Raw genomic sequence first — 20,152 nt, 5'->3', positions numbered from 1 at the left:
TCGCTGGATTTTGCCTCTGCACATGACCCTGGAGTTTGAGTTATGCGCACTACTTCGGTTTGAAGCTAGGACACGTACACCTGGCTTCATAGTGTGCATGACCCAAACTCCAGGATCATGTGCACTGAGCCGAAATCCAGCATCAGGCGGTGATGGCGGCGGCGGCGAAGTGAGTGATATCATCGTGTGACGCTGCACATTCATTAGCATGATAGCACACCCACAGGGACGTACTAACATGCTAATGGGGGCGACTGGCCGGTGAACTAACGCCCAGAGGGTAAAAGATCTTTAGAAATACTTTTTCTAAAGATCTCTTTATGTTAGTGTATACAGGGACGGTTATGCAGCGATTTAGCAATATGCACCCAGAACTGCTCGTGGTTCTGGGTGCATATTGCACCTGACAGGTTCCCTTTAATATACTTTTGTTTTCATATATTGTATATATGTGTTTTTTGAAAATATATGTGGAGAAAAGATGGTTCAATTTTTATTTTTATTTTGGAATTGTGGAAAATTATTTTATTTCTGTCCTTTCTACAGCTGCGCCAGCATTCTTACTTATGTTCCATGCACTATTTGGGACACAATTTAATGTAAACTTATTATATATTATTAAATACATCGGTAAAGCTTCATTCACATTAGTCAGCAGTCTGTCAATGTTATCATAACTGCTGATGGTAAGTTTAGAGAAGCATACAGTGAACTTGTGCCATCAAAATTACAAATACGTTGACTCAGCCCATTAAAAGGCATACATTTGCTGACATCATGGCTTACACCATAAAGCGAAGCCATGACAATAGTATGAACTGAGCCTAAATATATAAAATGGCATATTGGCGTAAACAATGCGACATTCAACCTTTTCTTTCATCTTCCCCTTGGGATTAGCGAAACAAAGACTCTTAATTAGATATTCTAGACTAGTCCAATCTTGTCATAGCCCAATTCTTCACCCATGGTTGTCCTATACACATTGCAAGAACATTTGTGTAATTTTTTTTAATTAACTTATTAAAGGGGCTCTTCAAGAAATGTGATTAAATAAATTTAATACTTTAAACATTTTTTCTTTAATACCTTTTATTCAAAAAAGGTATACTTTATATAGTGCACTCTGTCAGAATTTTAAAGCGTGTGCAGCTGTGTCAAGAGCCTCTGTGACAGAGGCATCCTCCCTGCACTGCACTAAACCTGTCAGGCTGACTGAGATGTTCCTTATCAGCCAGCTAAAGAAAGGCGTTTATCTTCTCCTTTAGTCTACCCTGCTTATTGTCCTGTCAGGTTGACTGAACAGAAGAATTCAAATTCACGATGCCTGACTTGAAGTAGTGCCTCAAGCAGATGTTCTAACCCATCCTACTGCATGTCCACTGAAATCTAGGATGGGCTGCACACTGCTAGATGGTAGTTGCCATCTTTAAAGGAATGCACTAGATAAAGCATATGTTTTTGATAAAGGTATTAAGAAAGAAATGTTAACGTTTAACTGTGTATTACAGTCATATGAAAAAGTTTGGGCACCCCTATTAATGTTAACCTTTTTTCTTTATAACATTTTGGGTTTTTGCAACAGCTATTTCAGTTTCATATATCTAATAACTGATGGACTGAGTAATATTTCTGGATTGAAATGAGGTTTATTGTACTAACAGAAAATGTGCAATCTGCATTTAAACAAAATTTGACCGGTGCAAAAGTATGGGCACCCTTATCAATTTCTTGATTTGAACACTCCAAACTACTTTTTACTGACTTACTAAAGCACTAAATTGGTTTTGTAACCTCGTTGAGCTTTGAACTTCATAGGCAGGTGTATCCAATTATGAGAAAAGGTATTTAAGGTGGCCACTTGCAAGTTGTTCTCCTATTTGAATCTCCTATGAAGACTGGCATCATGGGCTCCTCAAAACAACTCTCAAATAATCTGAAAACAGATTATTCAACATAGTTGTTCAGGGGAAGGATACAAAAAGTTGTCTCAGAGATTTAAACTGTCAGTTTCCACTGTGAGGAACATAGTAAGGAAATGGAAGAACACAGATACAGTTCTTGTTACGCCCAGAAGTGGCAGGCCAAGAAAAATATCAGAAAGGCAGAGAAGAAGAATGGTGAGAACAGTCAAGGACAATCCACAGACCACCTCCAAAGACCTGCAGCTTCATCTTGCTGCAGATGGTGTCAATGTGCATCAGTCAACAATACAGCGCACGTTGCACAAGGAGAAGCTGTATGGGAGAGTGATGCGAAAGAAGCCGTTTCTGCAAGCAAGCCACAAACAGAGTCGCCTGAGGTATGCAAAGGCACATTTGGACAAGCCAGTTACATTTTGGAAGAAGCTCCTATGGACTGACAAAACAAATATTGAATTGTTTGGTCATACAAAAAGGCGTTATGCATGGAGGCAATAAAACACAGCATTCCAAGAAAAGCACTTGCTACCCACAGTAAAATTTGGTGGAGGTTCCATCATGCTTTGGGGCTGTGTGGCCAATGGCGGCACCGGGAATCTTGTTAAAGTTGAGGGTCGCATGGCTTCAACTCAGTATCAGCAGATTCTTGACAATAATGTGCAAGAATCAGTGATGAAGTTGAAGTTACGCAGGGGATGGATATTTCAGGAAGACAATGATCCTAAACACCGCTCCAAATCTACTCAGGCATTCATGCAGATGAACAATTACAATCTTCTGGAAAGGCCATCTCAGTCCCCAGACCTGAATATCATTGAAAATCTGTGGGATGATTTGAAGCGTGCTGTCCATGCTCGGCGACCATCAAACTTAACTGAACTGGAATTGTTTTGTAAACAGGAATGGTCAAATATTCCTTTATCCAGGAACTCATTAAAAGCTACAGGAAGCGACTAGAGGCTATGATTTTTTTCAAAAGGAGGATCTACAAAATATTAATGTCACTTTTATGTTGAGGTGCCCATACTTTTGCACCAGTCAAATTTTGTTTAAATGCGGATTACACATTTTCTGTTAGTACAATAAACCTCATTTCAATCCTGAAATATTACTCAGTCCATCAGTTATTAGATATATGAAACTGAAATAGCTGTTGCAAAAACCCGAAATGTTATAAAGAAAAAAGGTTAACATTAATAGGGGTGTCCAAACTTTTTCATATGACTGTACTTTTGTACATGTCTGAAGGTTGAAATGTAATACTAAAATCTGAGCTATAGAATACACGAGTTCAGACGCAAGCCTGAGCTCAGAGAACATGTTCTGTGTTCATTGATTATTGAGTCTCATAATATCTGCACAGATACCTAATTTGGCCCCGTGCCTCTGGTACCCTGAACAAAGACTCCATTAGCAGTCTAAGGCTATGTGCGCACGTGTGCGCTCTGCACCGCACCGAAAAGGTGCGCTTCAGAGCGCAGCTGAAAAGCTGCGTTCTGAAGCGCATGGTGCCGGCGAGAACGTGCGCTCTGCCTGCAGCTCCTGCCATAGACAGAGCAGGGGCTGCCGGCAAAGCGCACGGAAGAAGTGACATGTCACTTCTTAGAACGCAGCGATTCGGGCAGCAGCCGAAGCGCTGCGTTCTAATATGCCACGTGCGCACGGCCCCTGCACAATCTCCATAGATTGTGCAGGGGACGCAGGACGCAAGCAATTACGCTGCGCTACAAAGCGCAGCGTAACTGCATGAATTACGCACACGTGTGCACATAGCCTTACCCAAATTTCTCCCTTGACAATGACCTCATCCATTTTATCATCTGCTGCCCTGGAAAGCATGAAATTATTTTTTTTTCAAGTGTTGTAAAGTAGTTAAAAAAGCGCAATTTCATAATTGTTTTTAGTTTTTGCATTAGCAGCATTCATTATAAAAAATGACTTGGAAATTTGACTCTGGGTCAGTATGATTACAGCACTAGCAAACACACACAGTTTTTTTTAATATAAAATTTCGATTGTATCACCTTTCTCTGGGTATTTTCATTTTTTACATCAATATATTCTAGTAGTCCTAGAATATGTGACACAGTACTTCTAAGAAACTCTTCAGCGAGAAGCCAAGTCCGAGAGCTGGTCCACATTTTTACTCTGGATGGGAATACCGAAGGAGATCCTGACTAGTAAAGGAACTTCCTTTTAAGAGCCAAGTGATGAGGGAATTGTAAAGTCCTCCAGATTACCCAACTGAAGATGTTTGGGTACCATCCGCAGATGGATGGCCTGGTCGAGAGGTTTGTTAAAACCTTAAAGGCTATGCTAAAGAAGGTCGTAGAGAAGGTTGTGCCTGCTGTTTTCCATTAGGAAAGTTCCATAAGACTACTGGGCTCTCCCATTCGATGGAACTTCTTTATGGCCAACACCCTTGGGGACTCGTAGGTATAATAAATGAGACCTGGGAGGCCAAAGTTACACCCTATTTGAGTGTCATCGAGCACATCGCCCAGATATAGGAGAGGATTGTGTAGGTAATACCCATTATGAATGTGCATCTCCTCCAGGCACAAGAAGCCCAAGCAAGGGTCTACAACCGGTCAGCATGGGTGAGACAATTCAGCCCTGGGGACAGAGTGCTAGTGCCGATTCCCACTGTAGAGAGTAAGATTCTTGCGAAGTGGAAAAGGCCCTATGAAGTTGGAGAGAAATTCTGTGAGTTGAACTATAAAGTCCACCAACCCTGAAGAAGAAAGCTAATCCAAGTTTATCCCATCAATCTTATCAAGCTGTGGCAAAACAGGGAGCCAGTTGAAACTGCATGCTTGGTTGCCAAGGCTGAAGCGAACGTTAAATAGGTCATGATAGAAATGCTATAAATACTGTGATGGGCCCAAAAACAACAGTGCCATCAATTTGAAATTGCTCCAACAAAACAAGTACCTGTTTTCTGAATTGCCAGATTATACGCAGACCGTTGAGCACAAGACTCTTATGGAACTGCAGGTGTATTTAAAGCCCCATCAGATTCTCAATGCCTGGCGAAAACTGATCTTCAAGGAGATGAAGCAGATACTGTGTCTGACTCATCGAGAAGTCTAAGAGCAGTTTGTGAAGCCCGATAGACATAGTGTCGAAACTCGATGGTGAATGGAGGTTCTGCAATGACTATCAGAACCTGAATGAGGTATCCACGTTCGACATGTGTCTGATGCCTCGTGTTGATGAGCTGATTGAGAGACTTAGGCGTGGTATATTATCACTTTGGACCTAACAAAAGTATATTATAGTAGGAAGAGGCAAAAATCAAGCTCCAAATCAATAAAGTGGACACAGACCACTTTCAAATGAGCTGCTTAGGGCTTTTCTTGGAATCGTGGGGTACTACAGAAGGTTCATCCTGAACTTTGCAATGATTGCCGCACCCCTGATTGACCTCCTTAAAGGAAACCTGTCAGGTCCCTGTCAGTGCACCCAGAACCACCAGCAGTCCTGGGTGCATAGCTATAATCCCTGCCTAACAGTCCCAGCTTATAGCAGTTCACACAAACAGATTTTTAGAAAAAGTATTTCTAAACATCGTATATGAAATGCTAATTAAGACTGTGACTAGTCGCAGGGGCGTTTAGTTCCCTGGCTAGTCTGCCTACTTAGCATGTTATCACGCCCGTTTTTGTGTAATAACCTGCTGTACAATGCCCAGAGTAATGGCAGCACGCATATCTGCAGCTTTGTGCCAGTCAGCATTGACCTTCTTTGACGATGGGTGTATACGTACCCGGCTTCAAAGACTCTCACGGCTCATGATCGTAAGTCGTCCGCTCTTCTGTGCATTACTAAAAAGCCAGGTGTATGTGTCTCGGCTTCAAGGAGAGGCAGTACGAATGCTCGTAAGTGCGGACGATATCCAATCATGGGCAGTGAGCATCTTTGAAGCCAGGTACACAAACACACGGTGTCAAAGAAGCTCAGTGCTGAGGGTTATAAAGTCCTCATGAGGGCACCTCAGGTCACACAGCATGTGGGTCACACAGTAGCGTGTGAACCGCCTCAGGGAGTGAGAAGGGGTGACGCCAGGAGTTCACCGCAGTTCACTGCTCGTGGCGGTTCTCCCACAAAGTAGCATAAGAGTGGGCGGCTGTGACCAGTGGTGACGTCATGAGTTCACCCCACGTCACTGCCGCACTTTCTTTGTGTGAGAAAGGTCACTGCTCATTAGGGTATGTGCTCCTTTTGTCTGTTAAATGGCAGCAGTGTGATCAAGCATATATGCAGAGCATGTATACCGAGCATGTATACCAACTTATACTCCAGCTCATTTATTTGGTCATCGCCCCTCTCACACACATGTCAATAAGTATCGCGCATATGTTGCTGTGACATCGCAAGATCTTATAAATGCCAAATAGCACCCAGGACGCTGGACCGAAGATGCAAAAGAGAAGACTGGCTGGGTATTATTGTGGCATGTATCCACCTCCACAAAAGATACTCTGACATCCAGTATGTATCCACTAACTACTCTGACATGCTCCAGTATGTATCCACTAACTTAAGAGCAGTGGCATGTGGCATGTATCCACCTCCACAAAAGATACTCTGACATGCTCCAGTCAGTTTGATCCAAATATGTCTCTACAAGATCCGAATATAACCGTGGAAGAATGCTACTTGGAAACTACACCCCTCCAGCTCGCCAGAATTTTGGAAACCGCATCGTTGGTCCATGGATCTTCGGCATGGTGTGGAAGCATGCAAATGGCGAGCAAGATTTACTCATGTTTCATGTCCTTCGCCGTAACATATGATCAGAGTTTGCTCCTGTGTTTTTCCTGACAGATGTAAAAAAATAAATAGAATGTGAAAACATATGTCGGAGCATCTTTTGTGAAGGTGGATACATACCACAATAATACCGACTGGCTGTGCACCTTGATCCTTTTTGATTAACTCTAAACAGGAGTGCAAGCTGCAGGCTAAATCCACATGTAACATCATGCAGATTTTGTTGTGGCTCTGATTTGGAAAAATCTTTAATTTGTGATGCTACTGAAAGAAAAGAATTCCTATCTAATATATAAAGCTGAGTGTATGTGTGTATGTATGTCCGCTAAAGGAATCCGCACCGTCGCATTTACAATCACGAAATTTTGCACAGACTCCTTATGTGACCCAGGGAACGTCATAGACTATGTTTTGACAGAAAAATTTAACCCTGTGCTTTACAGTTAGTCTATAAAATCCTACCGCCATTAAACTGAATGGAGGTAGGAGCTATAGGTTATTAATAGCAACCGTCAGTGGTTGCTATAGGTACAAAATAAACTGTCAGTTGAAGCTTATGCCGTGAGGTTATATGACGTTGGTGGAGAGATGGATAGAGATAGACAGAAAAAGACAGACAGACAGAGACAGCCGTGGAGAGAGACAGCCGTGGAGAGAGACAGCCGTAGAAAGAGACAAACAGACAGCGACACACAGACAGAGCCTGGGAGAAAGACAGAGAGACAGTTACTATCCCGGGCATCGCCCAGGTACTACAGCTAGTGCACAATAAAATGCAAAGCTATAAATTCATTGCCAGATTCTTATCTGAAATTGAAGATTTTTTTTTTTTTGCTGCATTGCATGTGTAGTTATTTTGTGAACTAGAAATCACATTAAAAATGGAATTGCTTTGCAGAAGCTCCTCTAAGATCTACAGAACTATTTTTATGATCTGTTGCCCCATCTGTACTTTTTCTTTTGGAATCTCATGACAGGCAATGTCTTGTGATCAATCATTTTTACACAAGAAGTCTGCTAAACTGTGTCTCATTGAACCTCTTGTCGCTTATTACTGCTTTTATTAGACTAATGTTGGACTTAATTTATATTTCCTAGATTGCTTGCTTGGTAACCAATGAACAGCTACATTTGTATCAGCGGTTAAAACTTGAACGAGGTACGTCCTATTTAGTGTCTTCAGAGTGGTCTACTGCTGGAAAACATCTTTTAAATCACTTGAATGCACATAGAAAATATACTCAATACTCCCTTCTTGTGATGTCAGTGCTGCTATTCTTCAGCCAATCATTGGCATCTGATTGACTGCTGCCCTGCAGTATTCTATCGGAGCAGCTGTCACAATAACTATCCAGGGAAACTGTCAATAAGATCAATTCCTCCCAAAGTACATATATAGGCATGCAGATCTTTGAAATGTTATTCTATAGAAACCTATATATTCCCTATCTCTGGCTGCCTTACGGAGAAATCGGCATTTTCATTCTTGTGCAAATGAGTGACAAAGGATGTCCTGAGCCTCTACCTCATGAGAATGGTTCTCTGCACAGCACAGCACCAGTGTTTTTATCTTGATTGATGGCTTACTGTCTGATTTTTTTTTTTTTTTTTTTAATTTTTTTTTGCTTGAGCCTGTAGTCACACAGACATTAAGGCCCAGTCACACTAAACAACTTACCAGCGATCCCAACAACGATGCAACCTGATAGGGATCGCTGGTAAGTTGCTAGGAGGTTGCTGGTGAGATGTCACACTGCGACGCTCCAGTGATCCCACCAGCAACCTGACCTGGCAGGGATCGCTGGAGCGTGGCTACACGAGTTGCTGGTGAGCTCACCAGCAACCAGTGACCAGCCCCCAGCCAGCAGCGCCGCGTGGAAGCGATGCTGCGCTTGGTAACTAAGGTAAATATCGGGTAACCAACCCGATATTTACCTTGGTTACCAGCGCACACCGCTTAGCGCTGGCTCCCTGCTCTCCTAGCTACAGTACACTTGGGGTTAATTACCCAATGTGTACTGCAGCTACATGTGCAGAGAGCAGGGAGCCGCGCACACTGCTTAGCGCTGGCTCCCTGCTCTCCTAGCTACAGTACACATGGGGTTAATTACCCAATGTGTACTGCAGCTACATGTGCACAGAGCAGGAGCCGGCACTGACCGCGTAAGAGCGGCGGAGGCTGGTAACGAACGTAAATATCGGGTAACCAAGGTAAGGGCTTCTTGGTTACCCGATGTTTACTGTGGTTACCAGAGTCCGCAGAAGCCGGCTCCTGCTGTCTGCACATTTAGTTGTTGCTCTCTCGCTGTCACACATAGCGATGTGTGCTTCACAGCGGGACAGCAACAACTAAAAAATGGCCCAGGACATTCAGCAACAACCAACGACCTCACAGCAGGGGCCAGGTTGTTGCTGGATGTCACACACAACATCACTAGCAACATCGCTGCTACGTCACAAAAGTTGTTCGTTAGCAGCGATGTTGCTAGCAATGTTGCTAGCGATGTTGTTTAGTGTGACTGGGCCTTTATCCTTAAAGAAGCTTGTGCTAGGCAGGCAAACAAGCTAAGGAGGCAGATTCTCAGGAAGTGTTCAATAGCGCCTAGATCACTTAATGTATCATTAATATATGAATGAAAATGCAAATTCAATGACACAATCATTGCAAAGCCCTGCATAATCATGTATGGGATCTAAGAGGGTTGATCTTGCTTATAAATTCCATAACTTGCACTATATTCTGTAGAAAGTCATTTTTATAACCAGTCATTTAAGCCTAAGGTGGAAAATACGTTTGCTTTTTTCTAATCTACCAATTATAAGCATGCATTGACACATTAGGCCCGTTTCACACATCCGGCATTTTGCCGGATTGCTGGATCCAGCACACTCCAGTACAGTGTAAATACTGTACAATGGCATTGCGGCAACCTCCGGTCACTTGCTGTCATGTGACAGGAGGTTGCCGCAATGCCATTGTACTGTATTACACTGTACTGGAGTGTGCCGGATCCAGCAATCCGGCAAAATACCGGATGTGTGAAACTGGCCTTAATTTGTCTTGTGTGGGACCCTTATATGGGCAAATTTTATAATAAAAGTTGGCAATTTTTTTTTTTTTTTTGTCCCAGTTCCTTTTTCAGAGTAGCCAGACATGCCAACAGTCTCTTGATTTGTTCCTATGCACCAAATTGCAAAATGGGTGAAGTTTATACAAAGGTCATCAGATGAGGGACTTTCTGGCCCTTTGAGTGTCTCACATCTAATACCAGTGTGTTAGTGGATTATATTCACATTGATCTTCTACTATTTAATCTCTGGTGTATACTGTAGTCATTACATTACTTTTAAAGACAATCTATCATCAGAAAATCTTAATCTCTTGATGATATGTGATGTTCATGTGCATCACACCCCAGTTGCATTTCTGTAGAGCGGGCTCAGGAGCTGCGCCTGAATCATACTCGTACTATACAGCCAGAATCTGCTTGTAATATCTGAGTACACAGCTGAGCTCTAATAGCTGCTGTTAACCCCTTAAATGGAGCTGTCAATCTCTGACAACAGCATTTAATGTGTGGGCCAAGTGCACGGTTTTGGGTGTTAATGGGTTGCCGTCATGTTCTGATGACCAATCTTTTAATTCTTACTAATGTTTGCCCATTCATTCTGGTTTTCATTGCTTTTTGATGGCCAGATTAATCAAACTGGCTATTTTCTGTATTTAACCCCTTCCCCCCCCACCCCCCAAAAAACGAAACAAAAAACAAACAATCTAATGACCCATGCCAAGTGGAAATGGGATCTGACATTCAATTAATTTGTATTAGGTTTTGTTCACAAGCTATGGAAAACTTCTGCAGATTTGGCCAGATATTCACAACAAAGTACTAAGTCTTGTGGATTTCACCCTACTTTATGCAAAGCATTGTATGTGAGGTCATCTGCAGGGAAAGTCCTCACCAGAATGAGCATACTGCAGATTAGAAAGTCCTCAACATGCCCTCATTTTCTTGCGGATTGTTTCTGTGAATGTGGTTTAATTTCTATTGCATTGTAAACCACCAAATCCACACTCTAAATCCTGTGTGTGAATAGAACCTATAACCCTAGGGTGCACAGATCTTTACACATGGGCTACTGCCTTTCACTGGCATTTTTGCCTATAGAAGTCCTATGTATTGTGTGGTAAATCTAAGGTCTGTGGAGTTTAGACAAGAAGCGTCTTATTCTGACTTCACATGTCCTTTTAATCATTCGTTAGAACAGATCCTGCAGAGATCTGTTGGCAAAATGATTTCTACCGTATACGTTTTTTTAACATGCGAGTCGATGGAGAACGGATCCGTTAACGGGTCACTATTTATGACATGGTAAGAAAAAAAAAAACAGCTCCGTTACAATTCCAAGAAAAATGGGTGACTAAATAGCAATCTGTTAACGGATCCATTCTCCATAGACTGCAATGCTAAAAAAATGGATCACACATCAGTTATTTAACAATGGACAAAAAAGTTGTGTTTACAGAACTTTTTTCTCAACAGATCGCAGCAGGATCCATAGTAATGGATGATTACTGCCTTAAGGCCGCTTTACACGCTGCGACATTGCTCAAGCGATGTCGTTGGGATCACTGAATTTGTGACGCACATCCGGTCGCTTTAGCGATGCCGTTGCGTGTGACGCCTATGAGCGATTTTGCATCGTTGCAAAAACGTGCAAAATCTCTCATCGGTGACATGGGGGTCCATTGTCTAATATCGTTGCTGCAGCAGTAACGAAGTTGTTCCTCGTTCCTGCGGCAGCACACATCTGTATGTGTGACACCGCAGAAACGAGGAACCTCTCCTTACCTGCCTCCCGCCTGCAATGCGGAAGGAAGGAGGTGGGCGGGATGTTCGTCCCGCTCATCTCCGCCCCTCCGCTTCTATTGGGCGGCGGTTCAGTGACGCAGCTGTGATGTCGCTGTGATGCTGAACGAATCGCCCCCTTAGAAAGGAGGCATTTCGCCACTCACAGCGACGTCGCAGGGCAGGTAAGTAGTGTGACGGGTCTGGGTGATGTTGTGTGCCACGGGCAGCGATTTGCCCATGTCGCACAACCGATGGGGGCGGTTACCCACGCTAGCGATATCTGTACCGATATCGCAGCGTGTAAAGTGGCCTTTAGAGAGTGTTATTTGGCATCTGCTTTTCCCATCTATCCTATCTTTCATAGGTTTCCAAAGAATTGCTGTTATTTTGCCTTTTTTACCTTGCTGCATTTGTTATGAAGTATGCAAAGTGTCAAAGAATGATCTTTACAGTGATTTTTAATTTCTATGCAAAGATATAGACTTTTTATCATAAGCATGGTGTATGACAAAAGCTTCTTCTATTGTTATTTCAGAAGTTCACCTTGACCCTTGCCGAACGTGGTGCCCTACTGCAGACTGCCAAACAGTATGCCAAATTGAGCTGGGTGACTCCGGCTTGCCTGTGTCAGTGGACTGCCACGCCTGCCGTGTAAAATTTTGTTCTGCATGCAAAAGGACCTGGCACTCTGAACACGTCTGTGAAGAAAAGCAGCCAGTAGCTGTACAGCCTGAAAAAGGGTAACTGGATTTTACCTATAACGAATTGTAATGAAATTTCATTGGAAATTGTCATTGCGTTCTTTGCTTTGGTATCAGGGCCCCACTTACTGCTTCATGTAAGGAGGGGGTTGTAGAAATTCTGCTGTGATCAGTACCCACCAGACCCCTACACTACTATTTTGTTATCTTGCTTACCTCTGGCTTATTGCTCCTCTATATAATTCTTATATGTTGTAGCGTTTTCTTCCAAACAACTTGTAAAATGTTTTCATTTTTTTATTAACAAACTAGGTTGGCTGAATCATAACCTACTGGATTATTAAAGCATAATGTAGGCATTAGATGGCATATAACATTTATTTGTAAATCATTCAATTCAATATCACATAAGCAGTTACACAAACACATGTGGATACTACACAATACAGACTGGTGTGCCAAGTGATTTTATTTCATCCCTCCACGCCCTTGGACATACTAGTACATCCAAGGTCGTGTCCCTGCCTTTGGTTCGCATACCTATCCTGCATTGTTGCCATGCACATGTCGGCTGACCTGATTAGCTTACATGTGCATCTAAGAGCCATGGGTGAATCAGAGATCCACCCACAGCTGTTAACTAGTTAATTCCCACCATTAATCTCTGACCGCTGAATTTAACACGCGTTGGTGGGAGTGCGTAATTTCCTGCTTTGATTGGCGGTCGTGTGACATGATTGTGGGGAACCATGATGGGTTTGTTTTACAGCCAAAGGTCAGCTGATGAGCTGTGTCTCTCATGACAAACTTCTTGTGAATGCCGGCTGCGAGCTGGCATTCATAGGAGATGGTGATTTCTGCTGTACAGAGCTGCGCTGATGCATTGCTCTGTAACAGCACAAGCGATTGGATGATTGCAGCTTCAAGTCTCCTAAGGTGACAAGAAAAAACGTTTTTAAAAATATGAAAAATAAGTTTAAACAAAAGTTCAGAGCACACCCTCCTCCCTTTTGCCCCACTGAAAAGAAAACCAGACAAAAAATTGGCATCCATCTCTGCGTTCAGAAATTTCCGATCTATCAAAGTCTAAAATAAATTTGATTGTTTAACAACGTAATGAAAAAATAATTTAAAACACCAGAATTAAGTCTTTTTGGTCAATGAAACATTATAATAATAAGAGGCGATCAAAGCATCGCAACTATAAAAAATGGTTTGTTAAAACATCAGCTTAGGTCGCAAAAAAATAAGCCAATACACAACCCCAGATCTCGAAAAATTAAAGCCTTACTGGCCTCTGAGAATGGTGCCAAAAAGGATATGGATATAATAAATTATATAATATCATACGGCCAGGTTAGTTTTACCTTTTATAGTGAACATGGTAAATAAAAGAAAAACAAACCCTAAAAACAATTGTGAAATTGCACTTTCATTTGCAGTTTCACCGCACTTCGAATTTTTTCCCCCCATTTTTTCCTATACTGTATGGTAAAGTTAATGGTTTCATTCAAAAGTATAATTTGTCCCACAACAAACAACAAGCCCTCGTATGGCTATGTTGACAGAAAAATAAAAATAGTTATGGCTCTTGGATGAAGGAGAGGAAAAAAGGAAAAGGAAAAATGGAAAATCGCTGAATGATGAAGGAGTGAAAATTTCCACTGTTCAGAAATATGGGGTGAACACGTCCATGTACAGTTTTGTCTTTGGAGCATGGGATGCTTGGGAATATGTAACAATGTGCCTCAAAATGAGTAATTTAGAAGTACCCAGTATATTACAGCTATTATATGCCAACATTTGAAATATTCTAAACAAATGAAAAGTGTGTGTGTGTGTGTGTGTGTGTGTGTATGTATGTATGTATGTATGTATGTATGTATATGTATGTATGTGTGTGTGTGTGTGTGTGTGTGTATATATATATATATAAGAAGGTGGCCCGATTCTACGCATCGGGTATTCTACAATTTACGTATTGTGTAGTTCATGTATGATTTTTTATATATATATATATATATATATATATATATATATATATATATATATATATATATATATATATATATATATATATATATATATATATATATATATATATAATGTTGTTGTGTGTAGTTACCAGGTGTTTGTGTAGGGCGCTGTACATGTTCTGGGTGTTGTCTGGGTGTGGCGGGGGGTGAGAGCGGTGTTGTATGTGTGTTGCGTGTGTTGCGTTGTGTGTGTGTGTGTGTTGCGCGGTTTGTGTGGGTGTGGTGTGTTTTGGGGGGAGGTATGTTTTGTGCAATGTGTGTGTTGTGCGGTATGTGCGTATATTTATGTATGCCGCGGTGTTTGTGTGTTGTGTGTGTGCGGCGTTGTCTGTGTGTGTGGGTGTCTGTGTAGGGCGGTGTTTGAGGTTCCCAGTGTGTGTGTGTGTGTGTGTGTGTGTGTGTGTGTTGGGGGGAGGTGTGCACCTCCCATCGTACTCCACCCCCCATCGTGCTCCATCCCCCATGCTGCCCAATCCCCATCGTGCTCCATCCCCGATGCTGCGCACTCCCCCATCGTGCTCCATCCCCCATGCTGCGCACTCCCCATCGTGCTCCATCCCCCATGCTGCGCACCCCCCATCGTGCTCCATCCCCCATGCTGCGCACTTCCCCATCGTGCTCCATCCCCCATGCTGCGCACTTCCCCATCGTGCTCCATCCCCCCATGCTGCGCACTTCCCCATCGTGCTCCATCCTCCATGCTGCGCACTTCCCCCATCGTGCTCCATCCCCCATGCTGCGCACCCCCCCATCGTGCTCCATCCCCCATGGTGCGCACCCCCCATCGGGCTCCATCCCCCATGGTGCGCACCCCCCATCGGGCTCCATCCCCCATGCTGTGCACCCCCCATCGGGCTCCATCCCCCATGCTGCGCACCCCCCCATTGTGCTCCATCCCCCATGCTGCGCACACCCCCATTGTGCTCCATCCCCCATGCTGCGCACTCCCCATCGTGCTCCATCCCCCATGCTGCACACTCCCCATCGTGCTCCATCCCCCATGCTGCGCACTCCCCATCGTGCTCCATCCCACATGCTGCGCACCCCCCCATCGTGCTCCATCCCCCATGCTGCGCACCCCCCATCGTGCTCCATCCCCCATGCTGCGCACTCCCCCATCGTGCTCCATCCCACATGCTGCGCACACCCCCATCGTGCTCCGTCCCCCATGCTGCGCACACCCCATCGTGCTCCGTCCCCCATGCTGTGCACTCCCCATTGTGCTCCATCCCCCATGCTGTGCACCCCCCATCGTGCTCCATCCCCCATGCTGCGCACCCCCCATCGTGCTCCATCCCCCATGCTGCGCACACCCCCATCGTGCTCCATCCCCCATGCTGCGCACTCCCCATCGTGCTACATCCCACATGCTGCGCACCCCCCCATCGTGCTCCGTCCCCCATGCTGCGCACCCCCCCATCGTGCTCCGTCCCCCATGCTGTGCACTCCCCATTGTGCTCCATCCCCCATGCTGTGCAACCCCCTTCGTGCTCCATCCCCCATGCTGCGCACCCCCCTTCGTGCTCCATCCCCCATGCTGCGCACCCCCCCATCGTGCTCCATCCCCCATGCTGCGCACTCCCCATCGTGCTACATCCCCATGCTGCGCACACCCCCCATCGTGCTACATCCCCCATGCTGTGCACCCCCCTATAATAGTTCTCCTATTATACTCAGAGAGGAGTATAATAGGAGGACTATTATAGGAGGAGTAGTCCTGGGGGGAGAGGAGTATAATGCCGGCTCCCTGCACATGTGTACCGGGATCCGGTGTACGCTGGTAACTATCATACACATCGGGTAACTAAGGGACCTTAGTTACCCGATGTGTATAATGGTTACCAGCGTTCACCGGCTCCGTCACGATCCCAGCATCGCAAGGGTATGTCTGGCGTTGCTGGGATCGTGACGGAGCCGGTGTATGCTGGTAACTATGATACACATTGGGTAACCAAGGGACCTTAGTTACCCGATGTGTATAATGGTTACCAGCGTTCACCGGCTCCGTCACGATCAGAGCATCACAAGGTTATGTCTGGCGCTGCTGGGATCGTGACGGAGTTCTGTCACGATCCCAGCAGCGCAAGGTTATGTCTGGCGATGCGTGCGGAGGGCCGAGGCGAGCGGGCAATCCATGCGGAGGGCGAGGCCAGGCCGAGGCGAGCGACCAATCCGTGGGGGGGGACGGAGGCGAGGCGAGCGGCCAATCCGTGCGGGGGGGGCGGGGCCATGGCGAGCCCAGTGGCCAATCAGCTTTGTGTCACCGTAAGGATACAATTTTGGAGCAAGACAGACAGACAGAATAAGGCAATTATATATAGATAGATCTATCTATCTATCTATCTATCTATCTATCTATCTATCTATATATTTTTTAGGCATCAAAACTATGAAATAACACATGTGTAATGAAATACTTAACAAAAACATGTGAAACCACTGAAAATATGTCTTTTATATTCTAGGTTCTTCAAAGTAGCCACCTTTTGCTTTGATTACTGCTTTGTAAACTCTTTGGCATTCTCTTCATGAGCTTCAAGAGGTAGTCACCATAAATTGTCTTCCAACAGTCTTAAAGGAGTTCCCAGAGATGCTTAGCACTTGTTGGCCCTTTTGCTCACCCCAAACCATCTCGATTGGGTTCAGGTCTGGTGACTGTGGAGGCCAAGTCATCTGGTGTAGCACCCCATCACTCTCCTTCTTAGTCAAATAGCCCTTACACAGCCTGGAGGTGTGTTTGGGGTCAGTGTCCTGTTGAAAAATAAATGATGGTCCAACTAAACGCAAACCGGATGGAATAGCATGCCGCTGCAAGATGCTCTGGTAGCCATGCTGGTTCAGTATGTCTTCAATTTTGAATAAATCCCCAACAGTGTCACCCTTAAAGCACCCTCGAACCATCACACCTCCTTCTCCATGCTTCACAGTGGAAACCAGGCATGTAGAATCCATCTGTTCACCTTTTCTGCGTTGCACAAAGACACGGTGGTTGGATCCAAAGATCTCAAATTTGGACTCTTCAGACAAAAGCACAGATTTCCCCTGGTCTAATGTTCATTCCTTGTGTTCTTTAGCACAAACAAGTCTCTTCTGTTTGTTGCCTGTCCTTAGCAGTGGTTTCCTAGCAGCTATTTTACCATGAAGGGCTGCTGCACAAAGTCTCCTCTTAACAGTTGTTCTAGAGATGTGTCTGCTGCTAGAACGCTGTGTGGCATTATAGAACTCTATGTGCCATTGACCTGGTCTCTAAACTGAGCTGCTGTTAACCTGCGATTTCTGAGGCTGGTGACTCTGATAAACTTATCCTCCGCAGCAGAGGTGACTCTTTGTCTTTCTTTCCTGGGGCGGTCCTCATGTGAGCCAGTTTCTTTGTAGCGTTTGATGGTTTTTGCCACTGCACTTGGGGACACTTTCAAAGTTTTTCCCAATTTTTCGGACTGACTGACCTTCATTTCTTAAATTAATGATGGCCACTCGTTTTTCTTTACTTAGCTGCTTTTTTCTTGCCATAATACAAATTCTAACAGTCTATTCAGTAGGACTATCAGCTGTGTATCCACCAGACTTCTGCACAACACAACTGATTGTCCCAACCCCATTTATAAGGCAAGAAATCCCACTTATTAAACCTGACAGGGCACACCTGTGATGTGAAAACCATTTCTGGTGACTACCTCGTGAAGCTCATTAAGAGTATTCCAAGAGTGTGCAAAGCAGTAATCAAAGCAAAAGGTGGCTACTTTGAAGAACCTACAATATAAGACATATTTTGAGTTGTTTCATACTTTTTGTTAAGTATTTCATTCCACATGTGTTAATTCATAGTTTTGATGCCTTCAATGTGAATCTACAATTTTCAGTCATGAAAATAAAGAAAACTCTTTGAATGATAAGGTGTCTCCAATCTTTTGGTCTGTACTGTCTGTGTGTGTGTGTGTGTGTGTGTGCGTGTGTGTATAAAATATATATGTGTGTGTGTGTATATGTGTATGTGTATGTATATGTGTGTGTATGTATATGTATGTATATATATAATATATATATTATTATAATATGTGTGTATGTAAATATAGTATATTTGTATTAATACCCACACCACCACTGGTAGATAGACCAAAGGGGCTGCATGTTGACTCCTTTGGCACTCTACATCCTCTCGTTCATCCTCATTTGGGAGATATGTTTTTGTTCCATAGCCCTTATTTTATATAGCTTGTGCTCCAGGACCCTCCACTAATACTATTTTTGATGTGTCTTTTATAGTATGTAAAAAAATATGACACAAAAAAGTAAATTTACTTTGAAATAAACATATCTTCATGACCCTGATATATCTGGATTGAGCCTTTGTGACACTTCTGCTTACGCAAGCCTGACAGGCCATGACTCTTATACTCAGTTTACTGCGAGTTATTTAGGTCATACCACTTAAATCACTTATTGTAGGTCATTTATTTCCATATTTACTTACATTAATGTACTTTTATTCTTATGCATCAGAAACTGGTTGTGTCACTTGTTTTTCAGCGTGTGTCCGAAAGATAATTGTCTTTTATTTTTTTTCCCTTTTTCTACTCGATGATGTTAAACCGTTATGTTTGACGCCTAGAATAATAAGAAGTGAAAGGGAACCTGTCATGGGATACTTTAAGAGAAAATGTACTTTGAAAAGCTGGTTGGGGGCTATGCATCTCAGATGACTAGTCCAAGGCAGGTCCCCAGCCTCTTCTCGCTTCGATCCCCTTGACTGACAGGTCTCTCGCTATTCGAACAACTAGGAAAAAACGTGTCAGGAAGAAGCCGCGGGATTAAGTTTCAATCAAGTCATTTGAGACTCGTAGAAAGAGTCAGCCTGCCTTCACTAACCCTATGGTAGAGAGGTGCTCTGAAGGAAAATAGAAATCCAGTAGAAAAAGCGAGCTTCGGCACACTCAAAAGGAATGATATGAAATAGAGTTCTCTACAGGTGATTTTATTGCAAGGCATACAAGGTTTTTCAAATAAACCGACGTTTCAGCTCATAGAGCTTTTATCAAGGTAATGCTGTGTATAATATAGAATGAAAAAAGAAAATGAAATTAATACAAACAATGTAAAAATAAAACAGTGGTTTACATACAGTGTACAAAAGATTTATACATCACTCCATTGTATGTAATTGTTTACAACATGGAGATACAAAAAACAGAAGAATGGATTGAATTGCAAAGATAGTGTAAAGGGTGCTTTACACACCGTGACATCGCTAGCGATGTCGTGCACGATAGCACCCGCCCCCGTCGTTCGTGCGACATTTGGTGATCGCTGCCGTAGCGAACATTATCGGTACGGCAGCGTCAGACGCACATACCTTTTCAGCGACGTCGCTGTGACCGCCGAACAATCCCTCTTTCAAGTGGAAGGTGCGTTCGGCGTCATAGCGACGTCACTGCGGCGTCACTAAGTGACCGCCCAATAGCAGAGGAGGGGCTTAGATGAGCGGGCGACACATGCCGCCCCCCTCTTTCCTTCCTCATTGCCAGTTGACGCAGGTAAGGAGATGTTCGTCGTTCCTGCGGCGTCACACATAGCGATGAACAACCAGCGGCATGCCCCACCAACGATATTATCAAAAGGAGCGACGTGTCAACGATCAATGATTTTTGACGTTTTTGTGATCATTGATCGTTGCTCCTTGGTGTCACACGCTGCGATGTCGCTAACGACGCCAGATGTGTGTCACTAACGACGTGACCCCGACGATATATCGTTCGCGATGTCGCAGCGTGTAAAGCACCCTTTAGTTATCCAAAAAAAATACATATTTACCACTAGGATTTCCAGTGGACCCCTGCCACACTAAGTATATATTATCAGTTATATTT

At 43.8% G+C, this 20,152-nt stretch overlaps 1 protein-coding gene across 2 annotated transcripts in view; it reads left to right on the top strand.

Annotated features, from left to right (window-relative positions):
• Positions 1–20,152, top strand: part of RNF144B (ring finger protein 144B) — an 85,185-nt gene that overhangs the window by 33,241 nt on the left and 31,792 nt on the right. For both annotated transcript variants that reach the window (XM_075316437.1, XM_075316438.1), the window contains exons 4-5: positions 7,797–7,857; positions 12,087–12,291. In XM_075316437.1, coding sequence (XP_075172552.1) covers positions 7,797–7,857; positions 12,087–12,291 — 266 coding nt within the window. The remainder of the gene's footprint in view (positions 1–7,796; positions 7,858–12,086; positions 12,292–20,152) is intronic.

Source organism: Anomaloglossus baeobatrachus, chromosome 6, assembly GCF_048569485.1.
Source record: "Anomaloglossus baeobatrachus isolate aAnoBae1 chromosome 6, aAnoBae1.hap1, whole genome shotgun sequence".
NCBI classification, from domain to species: domain Eukaryota; kingdom Metazoa; phylum Chordata; class Amphibia; order Anura; family Aromobatidae; genus Anomaloglossus; species Anomaloglossus baeobatrachus.
Note: the sequence above shows the minus strand (reverse complement) of the source record. Positions and strands in the feature narration are given on the sequence as shown.